Below are 18,134 nucleotides of genomic sequence, written 5' to 3' on the forward strand. Positions count from 1 at the left end.
GCGGTTATGGCGTTAACGTCATTTTAACGAGATTAACGCTGATCTTAGATGTTGTTCCCGGGATCTGCTGGAGCCACTCGCCTAGCTTGGGAGTCACCGCACCTAGTGCTCCGATTACCACGGGGACCACCGTTACCTTCACCCTCCACATCCTCTCGAGCTCTTCTCTGAGCCCTTGGTATTTCTCCAGCTTCTCGTGTTCCTTCTTCCTGATATTGCTGTCATTCGGAACCGCTACATCGATCACTACGGCCGTCTTCTTCTGTTTGTCTACCACCACTATGTCCGGTTGGTTAGCCACCACCATTTTGTCCGTCTGTATCTGGAAGTCCCACAGGATCTTAGCTCGGTCATTCTCCACCACCCTTGGGGGCATCTCCCATTTTGACCTCGGGACCTCCAGGCCGTACTCCCACAGATGTTCCTGTACACTATGCCGGCCACTTGGTTATGGCGTTCCATGTATGTCCTGCCTGCTAGCATCTTGCACCCTGCTGTTATGTGCTGGATTGTCTCATCTTTACACAGCCTGCACCTGGGGTCTTGCCTGGTGTGATAGACCCCAGCCTCTATGGATCTTGTACTGAGAGCTTGTTCTTGTGCTGCCATGATTAGTGCCTCTGTGCTGTCTTTCAGTTCAGCTTTGTCCAGCCACTGGTAGGAGTTCTGGATGTCATCCTGGGCCTGTCCTTCCATAATGGTTCTTCTTCTTGCTTGATGTCAGTGGCTTCTATCTCCTCCTTTGGCCAGCTTATCATCCCAGCGGGGTACCTGATTAGCGGCAGGATATAGGTGTTGATAGCCCGGATCTTGTTCTTACCGTTCAGCTGACTCCTCTGGCCTTGCCTGACTTTTCCAGGTGTTTGGCGGTTGCAAGTTTCTTAGCGGCCTGTTTGTGGTTCCCATTTCCCTTTGGCATTCATAGGAACTTGTAGCTGTTCTCCGGGTCTGCAATGTTGCCTTCTGGTAGTTTGATCCCCTCAGTTCTGAACCTTTCCTCTGTGTGTTATCATCCGACTACACTTCTACAGTTCGAATGATATTCCAATAAGACAATATAGAAAGAAAATAAGATAATAAGAAAAATAAGATAACTTTAGGATGAGCCAAATTTAGAATCTAGTATAGTCTTTAAAAGAAGGAAGCACCTCGGTCAGGTCATCTTCTAATTAGAAGGTTGGTGGTTTGATCTCCGGCTGCTCTAGTGTCCATGTCAAATATCCCAAAGCAAGATACTAACCCCAAGTTGCTCTCTGACGAATCCATTGCTGCATGTGTGTGTGAATGTTGGTTAGTAAATGGACTGGTTCTGATATAGCACTTTTCTACTCTGAGCAGTCAGAGCACTTTACTTAGTAAGCACTTACATAAAAAATAGAAGTGCTTGTCTGAGTGGGTGGATGAGGCAAGTTGTGTAAAGTCCTTTGAGTACAGTAGAAAAGCAAAGAACTAAATAACTAAAGGGAATGATTGCAGAATCCTTATCTTGGTTAATAAACAACTCTTTTTCAGTACCTACTCAAGTTAAAGTGGTGGGGTGTGGCTCGTGGCTCAGCTACAGGCGAGGGGTGTGGTTGACCAGAACAGCTGATCTCCATGATGGAGATCAGCTGCCTGCAGCTTGGCGTATGGAAAGGGCCTTGCATAATATGCAAACCAAAAGCTACAACCTGGTCCCAGGAAAGGGGAGGCTTGGCTGGCAGAGCTCATAGTGATGGAGGGGCCTCAGGCGGGCACAGCGGAGTTGGTCTGTTGCCACCGACTGATCAGCCTCGACATTACAGTGACACTGATGTTGGACCACCCGTTGTAATGGCCAAGATTCGGTGGAGCGGACACAACTGATGGAACAAGTAAGCGGCTCTGGGACCCAACACCCTTCTCCCTCTATTTCTGCTCAGGTCCCAGAGGCCACAGACACTACACCTCAATAGCCGATGGCTGTTGAGGACAGGGACACTTCCACAGACAGTGACCGTGCATGGATGTGGGACAGGTGTTTGGTATCTCCAGCCCTGTAACACTTCTCATTGGTCTGCGTGAGACATGCAGCGTACCAGTAAGGTGCCAAGGGGGTATGCATGGCATGCAATGGTGGACTCAGGCTGCACGTAGATCCTGGTTCACCACACCCTGGTTCAGCTGGGGCATTAGTTGTGTGGATGAGGATATTGATTGACAATGACAGTTGATCTCACATGTAACAGTGGAGCTGCACCGTGATCAGGTCATCGCACAAGAGCAAAGTAAAAGGCCACTGGGAACTATGGGAATAGTGTTCTTTAGGTGAACCTCAGCAATTCTGAGGTTGAGTTGATTTTAGTTTCTGACCACAGCAGTTTCTTCTCTGAATCATTTAGATGTTCAGTGGCAAACTTCAGACAAGCCTATAAATGTGTCTTCCTGAGCAGGGGGACAAACAATTATAATGTAGTACGTTACCCGTGGTGTTGTTGGTGACTGTGGTCCGAACTGCCGTCAGATCATTAACCAGCTCCTGCTACATGTTTTTGGACTGATCCACCACCTTTTTCATGACTATCATCACTCTGTGAGGTACGATCCTGCATGGTGCTCCAGACCAAGGGCGATTGGTGGGACAGTCTGGGGGATGATTACAGCTTGTTTTGCAGCCATAGGACCCGGGTATCTCACTGCTAGTTGACCATGAACTCCTCTGTGTACCACAGTATTATAAAGCTTACTGTGAGGCCATCCTTCTCTCACCCCAACCAATCACAGCAGATGGCCCCGCCCCTCCCTGAGCCTGGTTCTGCTGGAGGTTTCTTCCTGTTAAAAGGGAGTTTTTCCTTCCCACTGTCGCCAAAGTGCTGCTCATAGGGGGTCATATGATTGTTGGGTTTTTCTCTGTATCTATGAAGCGCCTTGAGGCGACTTTTGTTGTGATTTGGTGCTATATAAATAAAATTGAATTGAATTGAATCTGTCCCTGAATAAAGCCTGGCTGACACTGTATCATACAATTACTCTTTCCATGTACACCATCAAATCAAAAACAGAATATCTACAAAAAAATGAACCAAGGTGTTACAGTGGCTGACTCTGGACTTGGACCCAACTGTGACAGGACCTTGAGAGAGCTGTGCATAAACATACGCCCACAAACCTCGATGAACTAAAGCAGCGCTGTTGTGAAGCAGTACGTTTCCTCTGTGATGATGTGAAACAGTCGTTGAAAAAACAAAAAGACTATTTCAAAGAAGGATTCATGTCCTGATTCATAAAACCTTAAACGAGAGTGGATTTTCTCTTTCACAGCTGTATTTCGATACAGATGTTATATGTATTTATAATCAAGAACAGAGTGACTGTGCCTTTGAACATAGACAAATGTTTGCCTGTTGTAGCATCGCATGGTTTAACAGAGCTGTGCTGTTCCTGTGTCAGACACAACATTCCCATTGGCTTGCATGCCAACCTGTCTGAAGGCATACCAGTGTGTCCGAGCCTCCAGCAGTCCTCCACGCTCGTAAACCAGCATGGCTTCTTCCATGGGAAGATGGGCTTTCGTCAGGCGTTGAAGAGAGGAGAACTCAGCATGAAACAGGTACGACATTAAAAACTAGAATTTCACTGTCAGTGAAAAATAAAGATCAAGGCAAGGCAAGTTTATTTGTACAGCACAATTCAACAACAAGGTGATTCAAAGTGCTTTACAGAGACATTAGAAACAAGAACAAATAAAAAGCATGATTTAAAATTGAATAAAACAAGCAAATAAACTAACTAATTAACAAACAAACAAACAACAGTATATAAAATCAAAACAGATAAAATCAGAACAGTAGATAAAATCAGTAGTTAAATGTAAGTTTTGAAATTTAAGCTTAAAGTGTGGATTTGGTGCTTTATTCAAATGCAGCTGAGAACAGGTGAGTCTTCAACCTGGATTTAAATAAACTGAGTGTTTCAGCTGATCTGAGGCTTTCTGGGAGTTTGTTCCAGATATAAGGAGCATAAAAGCTGAATGCAGCTTCTCCGTGTCTGGTTCTGACTCTGGGAACTGATAAAAGACCGGATCCAGATGACCTGAGGGATCTGGATGGTTCATACTGGGTCAGGAGGTCACTGATGTATTTTGGTCCTAAACCATTCAGAGCTTTATAGGCCAGCATCAGAACTTTAAAGTCTATCCTCTGACGGACAGGCAGCCAGTGTAAAGACCTCAGAGCTGGACTGATGTGGTCCACTTTTTTGGTCTTAGTGAGGACTCGAGCAGCAGAGTTCTGAATGAGCTGTAGATGTCTGACTGATTTTTTAGGTAGACCTGTAAAGATGCTGTTACAGTAATCAAGCCTACTAAAGATGAATGCAGGGACTAGTTTTTCCAGGTCCTGTTGAGACATCAGATCTTTGATCCTTGATATATTCTTGAGGTGATAGTAAGCTGACTTTGTTATTGTCTTAATGTGTTTTTCTAAGTTTAGGTCTGCATCCATCACTACACCCACATTTCTCGCCTGGTTTCTGGTTTTTAGATGTATAGATTGAAGTTCTCTGGTGACCTGTAATCGTTTTTCTTTGGCGCCAAAGACTATTACTTCAGTTTTGTTTTTGTTTAGCTGGAGAAAATTGTGGCACAACCAGTCATTGATTTCCTCAATGCATTTACCAAGAGCCTGTACAGGGCCTTGGTCTCCTGGTGACATTGTGATATATATTTGTGTGTCATCTGCATAGCTGTGATAGTTTATTTTGTTGTTGTTTATAATCTGTGCCAGTGGGAGCATGTAGATGTTAAACAGAGGGGGTCCCAAGATGGAACCTTGGGGAACTCCACATGTGATACTTGTCTGCTCAGATGTGAAGTTACCTATTGATACAAAGTATTTCCTGTTTTCTAAGTATGTTTTGAACCAGTTTAGTACAGTTCCTGAGAGACCTGTCCAGTTCTCCAGTCGTTTGAGTAATATGTTGTGGTCAACTGTATCAAATGCTGCACTGAGATCCAGTAAAACTAGGACTGACATTTTTCCACTGTCTGTGTTCAGACATATGTCATTAAACACTTTGGTCAGAGCGGTTTCAGTGCTGTGGTTCTGTCTAAAACCTGACTGGAAGGCCTCGTAGCAATTATTCTGTTTTAAGAAGTAACTGAGCTGTTGGGAAACTGCTTTTTCAATGATCTTACTTAAAAACGGGAGATTTGAGATCGGCCTGTAGTTGTTCATTTGTGTCTTGTCAAACTTGTCCTTTTTCAGTATAGGTTTGATTACAGCAGTTTTTAGTGATTCTGGAAACACACCTGATAATAAAGAAAAGTTGACGATCTGTAACAGGTCTGACTCTAAAGTCTTTGAGACCTTTTTGAAAAAACTTGTTGGCAGGACATCTAAACAGCAGGAGGAGGAGCTCAGTTGACCTAAGATGTCCTCCAGGTCTTTGCTGTTAATAGGTTGAAACTGTTTCATGGTGTTTAAACAGTTTTTTGGTGGACACAGTACATATCCTGGATCTGCTGTTGATGTACCAATTGCTTGTCTAATCTTTTGGATTTTGTCTGTGAAGAATTTGGCAAAGTCATTGCAGGCCATGGTTGAATGAAGTTCAGCTGCCACTGACACAGGAGGGTTTGTTAGCCTGTCAACTGTAGAAAATAAGACCCGAGCATTATGGCTGTTTTTAGTGATGATGTCAGAGAAGTAGGACCTCCTTGCACTCCTCAGTTGTAAATTATAATTGTGAAGTTTCTCTTTATAAATGTCATAATGAACCTGGAGATTTGTTTTTCTCCATCTGCGCTCAGCTTTCCTACACTCTCTTTTTTCATTTTTCACCAGTGTGGAGTTTCTCCATGGAGACTTCTTCCTTCCAGAGATAACCTTCACCTTAATGGGAGCAATAGTGTCCATTACATTTAACATGTTAGCATTGAAGCTATTGACGAGCTCATTGACTGACCCTCTGGACAGGTCAGGTGTTAATGGGAAGACCTGGTAAAAAATTGCACTACTGTGTTCAGTTATACACCGTTTTGTGATCACTGTTGTTGATATATTTGTGTGGGCTGAGATTTTACTTTCAAAGAAAACACAGTAATGATCAGACAGGCCCACATCAGACACAGTAACCTTTGAAATGCTCAGGCCTTTGGAGATCAGTAGGTCAAGAGTGTGTCCTCTATTATGTGTGGCCTCTGTTACATGCTGAGTCAGCCCAAAGTTGCCCAGAGTGTTACTCAGGTCTTTAGTCCCTTTGTCCTGAGGGTTGTCCACATGAATGTTAAAATCCCCAACAATAATTACACAGTCAAAATCAACACAGATCACAGACAGCAGTTCACTGAGGTCATTAAAAAAAGTCTGTGCAGTATTTGGGAGGCCTGTAAACATTAAGAAACACAACTTTGGATGGGGCCTTCAGCTGTAAAGCCACATATTCAAAAGACTGAAAACTTCCAGGAGATAGCTGCTTACATTGAAATGATTCATTAAATAAGATCAGTATAAAATACATAATGTTACACATTTTTATGCATCTTTATATGATCTTAAAATATCTTAAAATATATAAGATACAGGTAAACAAATGTTAGGTCACATGGTGTGACAGGTGGGACTGTGTTTCCCACCTGTCAGGTGGAGGAGTGTGACAGGAGTGATAGTGGGCTCTGTCTTCTCCAGACATACAGAAACTGAACATTTAATAGTGTTTCCTGAAAAACAGTCTCAGCTGATCATTTCTTGACAACATTTCAGTTTACAGTAATGGATTACACAGCAGTGGGGATACATTTGATTACAGGAGATTACTTTCATTCTCCACTGCTACTCTCTTCATTACTGTATGCAAACACAGTGCAGAGCAGCTCCTCCCACAGAGGTCGATTATCTCGTAGTGTTACCTCCTCACTGTGTACCACTCTGGATGCTGCAGCTCCTCTGCAAACGAAGGCCTCACATTACAGGTACCTGAGTCCCAGGTGTAACTCTCAGACACGCACATGGAAGCAGATGACCTGTAAGCTGGAGAGGACAAAGCGTCTCGTTAATTTAGAAGGTTTTTATTTAGCCTGGAAAAACAGGTTGTTGCTTTATTTAAAAAGAGCCCTTTGTAAAGTAAATCTTTCACTGATTTAAGAGAATAAGAACAACCACAGGTTTGCCTTCAGCACTGAAGGAGCGTCTGAACTCTGTTGAACTGAATGTTCCTTTAACATTAACTATTAATGGCCTCGTTTACAAATACAATTTTACAGTTAGAGAAAAAATGGACTGGTTCTTATATATACTTATTATGTCCACTCTGAGCACTCAAAGCGCTTTATACAACACGCCACATTCATACAAGCACTTTTTTCTAGAAGTGCTTCCTAACCAACATTCATACAGCTTGGGGTCAGTATCTTGCCCAAGCATATTTGGCACGCAGAAAGCCAGGGATCGAACCACCAACCTTCCAATCAGTAGATGACCCGCTCTGCCTCATGAGCTACACCAATACTGACCACAGTATTACCGAGATTAGAGCGCTGCAGTGGTTTGAATAACACCGAGCAGATCTAACAGACTCCAGTTTGATCGCTGGCGGATTCTGTTATTTCATTTTTACACTTGAAGGCGACTGCTGAGATTCAGCACTATGTGAATGAAACTGAAGCGTCTTCAGACAGTACCAGTTTGAACTTGGGTACAGCTGTCACGTTGTTATTGCTGAGTTGCAAAAACACCAGCCTCAGATTTTAAAACGACCTTTGTCTTTGAAGTCATGTGTCTCCATCACAGCTGTTTCCAGGTGTGTTTTGTTTCCTCCAAGGTGGAGCTGGAGTTGAGGGCCCAGGTCGGGCTTTTCGTGGAGCTGAATGGTCACCTACCCGAGCACATGGACGGACACCAACATGTTCACGTCCTCCCAGGTCAGAGGATCAGAGGATGAAGAGACAAAGCTGTAACTGCTGTTTGCTGCTAGAGTCAACAGCATTTACACATTGATGGCTGATTGTGGTGATGTAGCATGTTTCAGGTTATTTCCAACACGTCCCCATGGAGTTATGGTACAGATTAATCATGCAAATGTGCACCTGTGTGTCTCTGCTTTTGAGTTAGCAGGTAAATGTGAACTGAAGGGAGGAGACCGTTAATGTTTGTTTGTCCTGAGGCAGCTGATTTTGGTTCTACTAATCAGATTCATTAATTTAAAAAATGTTTTTATAATAGAAAACAAACCAAGCATCCTGTCATCAGACCAGTGAAAAAGTTTGAGTAGTTAATAATATGCTATGTAAAAGAGCAATGATTATATGGGCAGAAATATAATTTAGCTGAGAAACAAAGAGAAGTCCTGCTGTGCTCCAACGCAGAGCTTTGCTATTAGCTGTTGTTCCACTGATGCTTTTCTTCCATATGTAGGATTCAGTTCAGTGAGCGCTTAGCTGTTGGCTCCATTAAGAAGATGACAGCAGTGAAATGTTCGTGTTATGTCGTCTGTGCAGAGGTCCGTGAAGTGTTTGCGAAGGTTGTCTCAGATCTCAGGATCCCCTACACTCGTGTTCCCGTGGAGCCGGGTCTATACAGCTGCCCGTGGATACCAGCACACCTGCACAAATTCTACAAGCAGGTGGAGAAGGACGCTCTGGATGCCATCCCAGTGTTCAGACGCCATGGAATCAGGTCTGTTTGTATGAAACTGCTGGGACTAGACCAGGCTTCAAATTAAACCACACATATGCAGTGAGTGTCATCTCCAGTGTTGGCGAGTAACGGAGTACATGTGCCGTCGTTACGTATTTAAAACACAAAATATGAGTAACTGTATTCTGTTACAGTTACCGTTTAAAAGGGTGGTATTCAGAATACAGTTACTTTGTTGAAATAAAGGGATTACACAGCGGTCTTTTCCTGTTTCACATGTTCGGCTCTGCTCTCTCTATTTTTGGTAATTCCACGCTGGTGGAAACCCAAACAAAACACGCAATAAGAGGCTCTGATGTCTGCGTCTCAGCCTCGCGTCTCATAATGTCATTTTAAAAATGATTCAATATGAAGGCAACAGGCAGAGTGTTACAGGCCCTAAAGCATGCAGCCTGATGGGCAGCGTAGTCCGTGCTGCAGGGAGGATGGACTGCTGTACCCGTGATGTGTCTGTGAGCGAGGGGGGAGGAAAAGGAAAAGTAGGAGCTTTAACCGAGCAGAAACCGGAGCTGGAAGCATGTAAATATAATAATAACCACTGCAGCCAAACAGAGAGCCTGACGAGCCCAGCTGTGAGTAAGCTGTTAAGACTCGACTGTACTCTGTGTTCGTGTTTTCCTCTGAAACAATAAGTTCTGTTGGAGCCTTTCAACGCCTCTCTCTGTCTCTGCTAGCAAAGTGACCCAGACAACAAAGTAAAGCTAGTTTTCAGCTACAAGCCGACACGAACCTGACGTATCAGCCAGAGGTCCCTTTACTACGGTTCAGAGCCACTGACCTGTTTTATATATGCGTGGGATAGTTTTCTACACGAGGTCACTGCAAAAAGTGCAGCTTTACCTAATGTCCACCTACTGTTACGCATTTATATTAAGATTTAAACATCTAGCTGGTGTTGGTGTGGAGAGTAACCTGCAGTAATAGTAATAAATCACACAGCAATAGGACATTCATGTAGCTGTAAAAAGCATGATAATATATTAAGTAATCCAAAGTATTCAGAATAGTTACTCTCATTGAGTAACATAATAGAATATGTTACAAAATACATTTTGGGGCATGTAATCTGTAATCTGTAGTGGAATACATTTCAAAAGTAACCTTCTCAACACTGGTCATCTCTAAGGTTTTACATGTCAGGACATAAATGTGATCGAGTCCTTATCGAGGTTTAAACTGAATAAACCGGATGCAGACGCAGCGTTTGAGAGTGCACCTCAACACGGAGAGGCCAACAGACGCCACCGTGCTAGCTTGAAGCGTCTGTGTACCCTCCAGTAGAAACACACCCCTGTCTGATCCCACACTGACACTTTTAAACTGCACCTTCATGATGAACACACGACATGAAACTTCTCGGTCTTATTGTTTAATTGTCCAGAATTATCACACAGGAAACAGAAATCCTAAAAAAGTCATTACCAGCATTTCAAAATATTCAAGTACCATAAAAACAAATGTAACTGAAAACAATAATAATGCTGAGAAACATTTTACACACGCTATTGTTTATTCATCTATGAAATATTGCGAGTTGTACTTTTATTTTCTAAAGCTTCATGTTCGCTGTATATTTAAAGGAGACCTACTCTGCATAATAAACTTTAAAGGCTCTGCAGTTTGAACAAATGGGCCTCTGTAGTTTTAAGTTCCTGGAGCTGAACTAGCCCCACACATGACTCTGCTGAGTGGGTTCCAGTATGGACCTGCACAGCACTGCTTTCCAGAGCACATTGTGGTTTTTGCAAACCTGACCCATGCTGCTGTTCTTGCATGAACGTGTAGAGCTGTAGAGTCGGAGTGTTTTTGCAGTGACGTCCAGTCCTGGGATGATCTTTGTCGAGGTGGCTTCTGTGCAGAAAAGATAAGCAGCAGTGATTCATGATCTTTCAGCTCCGTGCTGCTGTCTTTGCCCACACACCTGACTGCAAACCTGCAAAAGCTTCTGCTTTTATAGAAGCGTTCATACTTATTGATGATCAGTTTATATGGTGCATGTGTTACCAGCACACGCTTCCCTCTGAAGTCCTGTGGAAGCAGCAGGGCTGGACTTTGGCTCCATGTCTGTTAGATAAACGATGGCACAGCTCAAGACTTTTGCACATTACTGTATTAGAACAAAGACAGATTTACTTAGTTTGCTACAAAAACAGGAAATAAATGCAGCAATTAAACAAATTTGTGAGCATACATGAAAAACACACCTAAGGCAAAACCAGAGTTCACACAACTCTGACCTGAAAGTCAGTATTTGGTGTGACCACCTCTATTCTCCATCACAGCCGGACTCTGTGGGGCGCTCGTGTTTTCTTTAAGTAGTCCTCAGAAATAATTCTCCAGGCTTCATCAAAGCTGGCTGCTGGCTGCTCTTTGTCCTGTTGTCTGTGCAGATGAGCCCAGTCAGCTCTACAGTTACTTTGAGTTTAAGCATCAAGCTTAAGTGTCACTGGTGGTGTTTCACAGTGCTGTCCAAACTCACCACACTTTCTTAGATTTTATATTTGGCTCCAGACTGTCTGAAGTCTTTCTCTGAACACTGGCAGCATTTCACTCATTTGTTCAGTGTGATGCTTGTTTTCAGAGGAAGCTACTCAACACTGACCTGTGACTCAAGCACAGGAAAGACACCTGACTCAGGACACAGTGATGAACCAGAGTTTCTACACATAACGCTGAAACGTAGTAAAGGACTAGCTGCCTTTAGCAAAAAACTTCAGTATCTTTGCTAAGATGTTGTGACAAGCTTAAGTGTCTCATTAGAGTTTCCAAAGAGCTGCTGGGCAGAGTGTGGAGAGTGTCTTTAAATAAAGGAAACTGGACAATTGGAGGACAAGAGAGTTTGTAGAGAGTTTCTGATGTTGCACATATGAGAAACATGAATCGTAACAATTTTCCTCCTCCACAGGTGGCCAGATGTGTACCTGGGACTGACCACCATGGGGCAGAACATGTCCATCCCAAGCCTGCACAGGGCCCTCAGCTACGCCTTGGCTGCAAACCCTTCATCCTCTACCTCCAGCTCTGTGCAGGGTTCACATCAGCCTGTGGTCACAGCTGAGCTCATGGTCCACCCGGGGTACCCCAGTCACCCCAAGGAGGGAGGCTGTGGAGAGGGCCCCGACGACTTCTCCCAGTCTGCTGACAGGCAGCACGAGCTGAGTGTTCTCAAAGATCCATCTGTGCTGGCTCTCTATTGCCAAGAGAGAGTGCAGCTCTGTGCCTTCAGAGACCTGTGACTGCCCTCAGCTTCCAAATGTTGCTCAGTTACCACTGATGTTTGTAGTAACACGACTTTATGCTGCCCTACAAACTGAGACTGATCAAATTAGCTCGTAGCAGCCTTTAATGAGTGGAACTGTCCATGACCGGCTCTGAGTCTAGCCTGAGGATGGCTGTCAGAGCAGCACATGATACACTGTGTAGAAATGTCTAATGAAGCCACAGTGTTCACTGCAACACTGTTTTAAACTAATGAATCATTTTACTAAAATAATCAGCAACATATGTTCAGAGCTCTCATCATAAGTATGTTTGGTAGTTTTCAGTCTGGCTCATTATAGAATAAAGGAGCTGTATGTGTGTTCATGGCCCTGGTTTCCACCTGCTGAGCAGGGACACTTTTGAACTATCTCAGGTCTGGATGTGTGGAACTACAGAGAGCTTCAGTAGTCTTTATAGATATGTTCTTTGTATTTCAAAGCTCATATTTTCATGTTGAAACCGTTTTCTGTCTGCTGTCATCAAACATCAGAACTGAACAGCCCTGGGGAATAAATGATGGTGAACTTTTTTTTCTTTGTTCTTTCTTTCAAACCACTTGCAGCGTAAACCTGATCACCAACAACAAATGCCTTAATTATCTTAAAGTGCCAGTTTTTGACTTTCTGCATCCATCTGTGGGAAGCTGCACGAAATCTAAATAAAAACAGATGCTGTGTTTGTCTGTTTTGGCTGTTTTTTGTCAGGGTTGTTTGCCATGTTAAAAATCAACTGATGATGAAATCTCCTGTTTATACTAACTGTGTTATTTAGAGGGTGCATGACTCTGCAGGTGAACAGGTGAGTTTGCTGTCCGTGATGGATTTAAAGCTGTTTGGGACTGGAACACAGTGTTTGTGTTGCGTCGGTCAGCTGTGCACCTCTTGATTTTGTAAGGTGGCACGCTGTGCGCGGCCGTCACAGCTGGATTAGAGGCGTGAGTGTGCGATGGTGCCAGTGTTTACTACAGTTTTAATGATAATCCTGCACAGAAGCTCAGAGACGTACTGACACACAGTGTTGGAACTGTTTGAAAAGTTGAGTTTGTGGAAAGAACGTGACTCCTTCCTCTTACCAGCACGTACGTCTGAGTGACACAGCTGTCGCTCAGGAGAATACTGCAGTGGCTTCCTGCCTCTTAACAGTGGGCATAAATACAAGCGACTGAAGGCCCCTTCACACAGGACATCGCTGCACTCTGAGCAGACATCAAGACAAAATCTGTTTCAATCATCCAGGTAAGTAAAAGTTGATTCTGCTCATCTGGATGTTGTCAGTGGGAAAAGTGCACTTTGACTTTTGTGTTTCATCTATGAATCTTTATTTTCATGACTTATATTTTATATATCAAGTATAACTCGTGGGTTAGTTTGTTGATCCTGCTGGGACCTCTGGCACTGGCATCGTTGGTACTCACTACCACAGACTGGTAGAAGACCTCCCAACATCCTCCTGCACACATTATAGGGTCTGAGCTTCCTTAGAAAGTAGTCTGCTCATGCTCTTCTTACAGTGCTTTGCAAAAGTATTGTGCCCCCTTGAACTTTCCCACATTTTGTCACATTACAGCCACAAACATGAATCAATTGTGTTGGACTTCCACGTGAAAGACCAACACAAAGTGGTGCACACGTGAGAAGTGGAACGAAAATCATACATGATTCCAAACATTTGCCACCCAGAAGCCGATGTTGTTCACAGGACAGCAAGAGTCAACGATCGGGATGCTCTTGTCGTCGTTATCGTTCCCCTCCTACGTTTTATTTCCCCGATTTCAGTGTTTTTGCTTCACAACTAAAGCGTGCAGTTTACTTTGTGCACTAACATGGACTCGAATCAACCAGCGCCACCTCTGGCCAAGTGCCACAGCCTACAGCAGCGTTTGTTTTCATTCAAAGGCTTTATGGCTTTAATACCTGGTGGGCCGGTCTGTAGTCAAAATGCCCGATTTTTTTGTCCCAGTCCAGCCCTGCAGGTTAATACTGGCAGTGTCACCATGCCAGCTGACTGTATTTCATCATCAGCCAGTGTTGTTCTTTATCAATATTACCAAAGTTTACCATAAGGCAGCATAGAAAGTATTTACTTGCTTTCAGGTTTTATTCAAATGTTAGTCTTTTCAGTTGTTTCTCCACTTTTTTCCTGTTTCAAAATCAAACACCAGTTTGTGAGAAGATTATCTTCTTTTTTTAACAGGCAGATAAAGTTTTACATTGGCTAATTTGTCAATTGTATGTTACAAATGTTCGTATTTTAATATTCAAAAATGTTTTTGCCCAAAACATATGTGCACTATATGTCAGTAAAAATACTATGCAAATATTGCTGTCCTTGAATGCTGAGTAAACACTGACTGATTGTATCTCTTGTACTTTATCAACGCAGTATCTAAAAACTTTGCACCGTAGTGGTTAAAATCTCATTCTAAGAAGAGTTAAAAGCACATTTGGTTATTAGGTTTATAGGGTTATTGAATTATGGTGAACGGTTGTTCTTGCTGATCGGCGTTGGCTTAGCCCTGGTTTATCGGAGAAATAAGAGAGCGGAACCAGCTGTTCAAACCCCCCCAAGGCTGCCCGCTGGAATCGAAGCGACGGGACGAGGCGCGACCTCTCACAACGAACGTAATATGGTCAACACCTTGGAGACGCTTGCAGCTGCTGTGAAGGCTCAAAACAACACCATTGAGCGTATGAGGGGATACATCAGAGAGAGGCCTGCTCAGAATGACACCCTTGAGTGACAGTTGGAAGACATCGCGGAACGGATCACTGCAGCTGTGAGGTCTCAGAATCAAAAGAATGACAACACCACGGAACAGAAGTTTGATACCATCATGGGGAGGCTCGCGACTCTCCAACGGGAGATTGAGAGACCAGCGTCAGAGTGTTAAAGAGCAGCCTGAAAATTCTCCTGGGCTGCTCGCATGGAAATTTACAAAATCAATATCAAAATTGCGGACCCCCATCACGGCGCCAGCTGCAGGCCCAAGGCTGGAGCCGAACAATCACTCCCTGATAACGACTGTGTTATGACTGTTCTTCCCATCCCATGCAAGGCCACCTGGGTTGGCTGGAAGACTGTTTACTTAGGCTGGCAGGGCGAAGGACACTGTCTCAGCTGAACTCTGGACACACACACACACTTACACTGATATGTACACACTCATCCCCCCTCCCTTTCCAAACGCCTTCGATGCTTTTGCCCTACCGGGGAAGATGGCAGTCAACTGGACCAGCACAGACATGCTGCAGGACCGGATGCGCTGTCTACACCGGCTCTCTCTCACCCTTTACCCGCCCCTGTTGCTTGTCTCGTGTTTCTGTGGTGTGTTGATAGTCATGTGCTTTTGTGCTGAGGTGTTTTTTCTGTTATCAAACTGTTCTCCCACTAGGAGCTCAGTCTGAGTGGAGTTTTTTTCTCCTCCTCTCACCTCATGTAGTGTATTTTCGTTGTTTTTTTCCTATCAGCCTACCTTCTGACATGTCTGCCCAATGTGATGTTTGTGTAAAGTTGGTCAGAAGGTTTGTAAGTGCGCATGCGCCATTAGCGTGCTGCCTGCTGTAACCCTAATTTCCTTCGGGATTAATAAAGTATTCTGATTCTGATTCAGTTGGTAGAATATTTTTTAACATTATCTGCCAATTACATCTGCCACCCTTCTCCAAATCTGTGCCCCTACCTGGCCCCCCAAACAAAAATTTTCTAGACACGCCACTGGAGGTGTGACGTGTGCAGCTGGGACACTACCGCGTGGGTTGTCTCACATGCTGCTGCCGCTGGCGAGATGTACACGGTTATCGCGATGACTTGCGAGAGCTCCCGCGGCAGGTAATATGGTCGGATGCTAACCGCTAAAAGCTCCACATCACGAGTAAAGTGCTGCTCCTCAACACTGATGTGCCCCGATTTACACCACCTCTCGTTCACACACATCACAATCCCCCCACCTTTCCTCTTGCCGGTCTCCTTCGCGTCCTGATCCGCTCTCACCAGGTGAAATCCCAGAACAGTCACGTGACAGTCTGGAGTGAGGTGTGTTAGCCACGACTCTATGTAGCACATCGTGCTAACCTTCCGGTGCTCCTGGAGTCTGGTCAGCGCCGCCAATTCCTCGATCTTACTGGGGAGAGATCTGACATCTCCCATAATGATCGAGGGTACAGATGGTTTGCACCGTCTTTCCACTCTGACACTTAGCTCCAGCTCTACGTGACTATCACACCCAACCACTGCAGTGTCATCAGAGGACTCACGTTTCATTGTTATACTGGAAATCTGAGGTGTACAAGGTAAATAGGAATGGTGATAGCACTGTAGTGCCCCAGTATTACTGACCACCACAACACACAGGCTACCCACCAGCCAGACAGACAGCGATCCAGGAGACAGTAGAAGTGCTGACATCCTGACCAGCTTTCCACTCTGCAAAAGGGGTTGGATGGTATTAAAAGCACTGTAAAAATAAAAAACATGATTCTTACAATGCCACCTTCCACCTGAGAGTGAGAATGCTGGAACAACAGGTAGATGAAAGCATCATCCACCCCCACAAAAGACTGGTGAGTAAACTGAAGAGGTTTCACCTGCAGGCTAAACTGGGCAAGAACCGCTCCAAGCACCTTCATGACATGAGAACCAGTCTGATCTGTCTTTCTTTAGTATTGGAACTAAACATGATGTCTTCCATAGTTCGACAACTTCTGCTGCTGGAGTCTCAGGTTGCAGATCATCTGCAGAGGTTTATTTGAAGAGTTTCAGTCAGGTTTCAGAGCTCATCACAGCACAGAAACAGCTTTAGTGAAGGTTAGAAATGATCTTATGGCCTCTGACAGTGGACTCATCTCTGTGCTTGTCCTGCTAGACCTCAGTGCAGCGTTCGATACTGTCGACCATAATATCCTATTAGAGCGATTAGAACACGCTGTAGGTATTACAGGTACTGTGCTGCAGTGGTTTGTATCATATCTATCTAATAGACTCCAGTTTGTGCATGTAAATGGAGAGTCCTCTTCACACACTGAGGTTAATTATGGAGTTCCACAGGGTTCAGTGCTAGGACCAATTCTGTTTACATTATACATGCTTCCCTTAGGCAGCATCATTAGAAGACATAGCATACATTTACACTGCTATGCAGATGACACCCAGCTCTATCTGTCCATGAAGCCAGATAACACACACCAATGAGTTAAACTGCAGGAATGTCTTAAAGACATAAAGACCTGGATGGCCGCTAACTTTCTGCTTCTTAATTCAGATCAAACTGAGGTTATTGTACTCGGCCCTGAAAAGCTTAGAAATATGGTATCTAACCAGATTCTTACTCTGGATGGCATTACCTTGGCCTCCAGTAACACTGTGAGGAACCTTGGAGTCATTTTTGACCAGGACATGTCCTTCAATGCACATATTAAACAAATATGTAAGACTGCTTTCTTCCATTTGTGCAACATCTCTAAAGTTAGAAATATCCTGTCTCAGAGTGACGCTGAAAAACTAGTTCATGCATTTATTACTTCCAGGCTGGACGACTGTAATTCATTATTATCAGGATGTCCAAAAAACTCCCTGAAAAGCCTTCAGCTGATCCAAAATGCTGCAGCAAGAGTCCTGACAGGGACTAGAAAGAGAGAGCAGATTTCTCCTGTTTTGGCTTCCTGTTAAATCCAGAATTCAAAATCCTGCTCCTCACATACAAGCTCTTAAATAATCAGGCCCCATCTTATCTTAATGACCTTGTAGTACCATATCACCCTATTAGAGCACTTCGCTCTCGCTCTGCAGGCCTACTTGTTGTTCCGAGAGTATTTAACAGTAGAATGGGAGGCAGAGCCTTCAGTTTTCAGGCCCCTCTTCTGTGGAACCAGCTTCCAGTTTGGATTCAGGAGACAGACACTATCTCTACTTCCAAGATTAGGCTTCAAACTTTCCTTTTTGCTAAAGCATATAGTTAGGGCTGGACCAGGTGACCCTGAATCCTCCCTTAGTTATGCTGCAATAGACGTAGGCTGCCGGGGATTCCCATGATGCATTGAGTTTTTCCTTTCCAGTCACCTTTCTCACTCACTATGTATTAACAGACCTCTCTGCATTGAATCATATCTGTTATTAACCTCTGTCTCTCTTCCACAGCATGTCTTTATCCTGTCTTCCTTCTCTCACCCCAACCAATCACAGCAGATGGCCCCGCCCCTCCCTGAGCCTGGTTCTGCTGGAGGTTTC

The 18,134-nt window shown here is 44.1% G+C and overlaps 1 protein-coding gene across 7 annotated transcripts in view; it reads left to right on the forward strand.

The window, feature by feature from the left end:
* Window positions 1-12,591, forward strand: part of ydjc (YdjC chitooligosaccharide deacetylase homolog) — a 32,813-nt gene extending 20,222 nt beyond the window's left edge. For all 7 annotated transcript variants that reach the window (XM_026187599.1, XM_026187601.1, XM_026187603.1 and 4 more), the window contains 4 exons: window positions 3,409-3,568; window positions 7,777-7,876; window positions 8,453-8,630; window positions 11,557-12,591. In XM_026187599.1, coding sequence (XP_026043384.1) covers window positions 3,409-3,568; window positions 7,777-7,876; window positions 8,453-8,630; window positions 11,557-11,887 — 769 coding nt within the window. In that variant the 3' untranslated portion in view covers window positions 11,888-12,591. The remainder of the gene's footprint in view (window positions 1-3,408; window positions 3,569-7,776; window positions 7,877-8,452; window positions 8,631-11,556) is intronic.
* Window positions 12,592-18,134: the final 5,543 nt, after the last annotated feature.

This window comes from Astatotilapia calliptera, chromosome 12, assembly GCF_900246225.1.
Source record: "Astatotilapia calliptera chromosome 12, fAstCal1.2, whole genome shotgun sequence".
Classification (NCBI taxonomy): Eukaryota; Metazoa; Chordata; class Actinopteri; order Cichliformes; family Cichlidae; genus Astatotilapia; species Astatotilapia calliptera.